This window comes from Triticum dicoccoides, chromosome 2B (genome assembly GCF_002162155.2).
Source record: "Triticum dicoccoides isolate Atlit2015 ecotype Zavitan chromosome 2B, WEW_v2.0, whole genome shotgun sequence".
NCBI classification, from domain to species: domain Eukaryota; kingdom Viridiplantae; phylum Streptophyta; class Magnoliopsida; order Poales; family Poaceae; genus Triticum; species Triticum dicoccoides.
The window spans coordinates 10692151-10696542 of record NC_041383.1 but is presented as its reverse complement, the minus strand read 5'-3'; the positions used below and the strand labels follow the sequence as shown (position 1 = coordinate 10696542).

Below are 4392 nucleotides of genomic sequence, written 5' to 3'. Positions count from 1 at the left end.
GTAATTTGACATAGTGGGGGTATTTTGCTTGCATATTATTTGACTACTTAATTTTAGCTACTACTATATTCCTCAATAGTAACTTATTTGAGCTGCTGGAAAATTTAATGGTGTTCTCATTTCAGCTACTTGCACTACGGCGCAATGGCTGCTCGAGGAGAGATCTTCAAGGCAAAGAATGGACATATCAGCTACTGCATGCTGCGCGGATTCATTGGTAATGCACATTACACATGAATGCACACCTTCCTATTTGGTTGAGTAAGTTCTTCATCAAGGATAACTCCATCTGATGTATATATATTTCTCCTTGAAGGTAAATACACCTACAACGGAGATAAGTACGACGCCATAGCATCGCCAATAGGAGCAGCATATGACAAGTGCAGAGTGGATGTGACCAAAGCACTAAAGCTGAGCGCACCCTGTGACGCGAAGAACTGCACCTTCAATGGCGCGTGGAACGGCGGCGGCGGTGCCGGCCAGGCCGACCTCTACGCCGCCTCCAGTTTCTACTATATGGCATCAAGGGTGAGCCATTGGCTAATTTAATCTGGACGCATGTTTGTGACAAGAACTGATGGATTGCTATGTTTCTCTCTGGATGAGGCAGGTTGGATTGATCGACAATGAGGCTACCAGCGGGAAGACTACCCCTGCGGCGTATAGGGCCGCCGCCGAGAAGATTTGCCCGCTGAGCATGGAGGAAGCAAAGGCTGCGTACCCAAGGGCTCGAGCCACCGACGTGCCCTACCTTTGCATGGACCTCGTCTACCAATACTCCCTGCTCGTGGATGGATTCGGTAAGCAGTAGAAATATTAGTATTCAGTGTTCTTTGATGAAATTGACGGATTTTAGTATAGTTGCTGTTGTTTTATCACAATGTGATGCTAACTAGTTAGACATGGTTTAACTGATATGATATGGTGGGTGCAGGTTTGGAGCCGACGAAGGAGATCACAGTGGTAGAGAAGGTGAAGCATGGTGAATACTTCATCGAAGCCGTGTGGCCTCTTGGAGAAGCTATAGAAGCCGTGTCGCCCACCAAGCGACTCCAGGATGCCTGATTTAATTGCTAGCTAACCCCTCGCAATAAGGTGGCCGTGCCCTTGCAATAAGATGCATGAATGGGCCACACCATCCCAAATCTAGTGTTTTCTATTATTCTCTTTCTTTTAAGAAATAGTGAGTAAACGACAGATATGTTGAGTCACGATGCTTTAAGATTGATAAAGTCACTATAGACGACCCCCTACCGATAGAAATGTTGCCTACAACGAAATGATGATCAGCTAAAGGAGACATATACCTATCACGTATATGGGTTTGGCCAACAGTGCACCGGTGCCACAAGTACGTACCCTCCTAAGTCCTAACAAACCAACAAATGGTTGGTTATCATTTTAATCCGTGGATCAACACTTCAATCTATCTGTGGTTGACTCCCCATGATTTAATTTGTTGTTTCTTAAAATTGAGTCACTACGTAAGCAGAGTGGCTCTAGGATCCAAGGATTTGATTATCCTGTCCGTTCAAGCTGCTAGCTAGAAGGGAAAAAAATGTTCATTCCAGTCATAAACTAATTTTTTGTTGTGTGCTATGCCCAAGATTTTGCGGCGCAACCGCTGCTGGCACTGTTCCAATTTCGCCGTCTCCTCCACTTCTTATCTTCGATTAGCACCACCGAGAACCCACCCCCACCCGCCTCAACTGGAGTAGCATACGATGATGCGGCTGATCCCGACACAGTTGTCCTGGTGGAGGTGCCACCCTGCTGTGCCCTCGGGTCGGCGTTGACAATCTGCCCTGCATGAGCTTCGTCGTGCCCTCTATGAACTCTGCCATGCATGGCCGTGAGCTCCGCCTCCATTTACGTCAACTCTGAAGAGATAGCCATGGCAAAGGCAAAGGCATCATGCGAGGAGTCCCACTCGTAGCTTCTTCCCCACGAGGAAGATAAGCACAACCTTTGAGGAGGACGACAAGCTAACCGAGGATAATATCGTCATCTTCTACTGCATTGAGACCTACCACACGGAGGCACACATAGCCTTGGAGCGTGCCGCTGAGGAGGAGCGACATGCATTGGAGTTGTCTGTGCCTACCATGCATGAGCATGTCGCCAACATGGAGCGCATAACTCATGCGCAACCAAGGAGTCGGAGGCCACCTACCACTGCAAGCACCGTTGACATTCAAAACCTAGAGCTGACAATGGTAGCTTGTTGGCAAGTCAAAAATTGTGAATGTGGTCGCCATCTATGAAGGGATACACTAAATGGACATAGTTTGCTCGGTAACCTTGAACTCGGCGATCTCTACAGTAGAAGTGCGCAAATTAACTGTTGATCTCCTCCCCGTAATCGGTAGCAAGAGCAACCCGGAGATCCTCGATATCATTTACTCACACAATTAGGGGTGGATTAATGAGCTACTAGGATTGTTAAGACTTTGCTCGTTAAGCTCAACAAACCTAACAAGGGAAAAACCTGAGTATGCTGACATTTTTTTGCTTCGGCGATGCTGAAGAATCTGCACCTGAGTATGCTGACATTTTTGGCTGCCAACTCGGGAAATTCCCAATATCTGGGGATACCCATACACTATCGGCGCTTAACTATAGCTGAGTAGAAATTTGTGGAAGAGAGACTTGAGAAACGCCTAGCCAGTTGGAAGGCCAAACTCTTGTCTTATGGAGGTCGGTTAATTTTGATCAATTCCGTCCTCAGTAATATGGTTTTATACATGTTGTCATTCTTCCACCTCCCAAATGGGGTTCTTCTGCGCCTAGATTACTTCAGATCCAGTTTTTTCTGGCAAAGTGATAATGAAACCAAGAAATATCAACTGGCTAGGTGGAATGTATTATGTCGACCTAAAAGTCAAGGGGGACTTGGAATCCAAGACCTTGAGATTAAAAATATTGCTCTTCTCAGTAAATGGGTGTACAAACTACTCACTGAGAATGGAGTGTGGCAGGAAATCATTCGTAACAAGTACGTGGGATCCAAAGCCATTTCTCAAGTTTATTGGAGACGTGGTGATTCACATTTTTGGAGTGGGGTGATGAAGGCTAAGGAATTATTTTTCCAATTTGGAACGTTCTCGGTTAGAGACGGTTCGCAGGTCCGATTCTGGGAGGACACCTGGCTAGGTACCACCCCTCACAATGTGCAATATCCCAACTTGTACAGAATTGTCAGACATAAATTTGTCACGATCAAACAAGTTTTGGGACAAGAAAACCAGATATTTCTTTCTGCAGGGATCTTTTTGGACCTCGACTGGCAGCATGGAATGAAACTCATAGATTGGAGGTCATTCAGCTGTCAGGTGAACCGGACATTTTTTGATGGAGATTGCATCAAAATGCCAAGTTTTCAGTCAAGTCCATGTACGATGCACTTGTTCACAGCGAGGTTCCGGTTGATAACAGGAAATTGTGGAAGCTCAAAATACCTCTAAGAGTGAGGATATTCCTCTGGTTTCTAAATAAAGGGGTCATCTTAACTCGAGATAATTTGGCACGACGCAACTGACAGGATAGTACAAAATGTGTTTTCTGCCAACATGATGAGTCTATTACGCACTTATTTTTTGAGTATAAGTTTGCTCGGTCAGTTTGGGCCATAGTTCAGATTGCTTCAAATCTATACCCCCCACGAAGTGCACGTAATATGTTCGGTAACTGGTTGAGGGGAATTCAAAAATAATTTTCTGCACACATTCTTGTGGGGGCGACTGCCTTATGCTGGGCATTGTGGCTTACCAGGAATAATGTGGTTTTTAGTAATAAATGTGTTTCATCTCCCATGCAGGTTATTCATATATGTACGTGATGGCTCCGTACTTGGTCTATCCTGCAGAAGCCGGAGGACAGAGACCTTTTTATGATGGCGTCTACGCGGCTGGAGCGTTCGGCTAGGGAGGTTTTCTACCCCCATGGATGGCGGTGTGATCTTCGGATAGGATCTGCCACATCTTAGGCTGGATTTATGATTCTTTTTAGCTCTGTTTTTTTTTCGGACCTTGGATTTGTTGGCTGTGTGCATCTGGTTATGCAGAGGCCGGGCGTTCTTTTGATGCGACTGTATCACCTCGATAACTCAATTCAATGAAATGCCCTTTATCGAAAAACAAGGGAAAAACCCTGCTCAGCTCGGCTTTTTTAAAGCTGGCAAGCTCTTGTGCGCGCTCATTAACAGGCATTATTACTCTCTTTTGTTTCACCTACGAAGTGCCGCGGCCTATTGGACTATAGTGCGGCTATGACCACGGCTAAGGCTTCACAAAGAACTTTAAATATAGTGTAATGTCATGCTTATATCTCCGCGCCTACTGGTTTTCATAGTGCATCCATCGGCACTAATCTTCACCGGCTCCATCAGGA

General features: G+C 45.7%; 1 protein-coding gene across 1 annotated transcript in view; it reads left to right on the top strand.

Annotated features, from left to right (window-relative positions):
* Positions 1-1242, top strand: part of LOC119366809 (probable apyrase 3) — a 5118-nt gene extending 3876 nt beyond the window's left edge. Inside the window, exons 6-9 of the mRNA XM_037632521.1 lie at positions 126-217; positions 317-531; positions 614-803; positions 938-1242. Of these exons, the coding sequence (XP_037488418.1) occupies positions 126-217; positions 317-531; positions 614-803; positions 938-1068 (628 nt within the window). The 3' untranslated portion in view covers positions 1069-1242. The remainder of the gene's footprint in view (positions 1-125; positions 218-316; positions 532-613; positions 804-937) is intronic.
* Positions 1243-4392: the final 3150 nt, after the last annotated feature.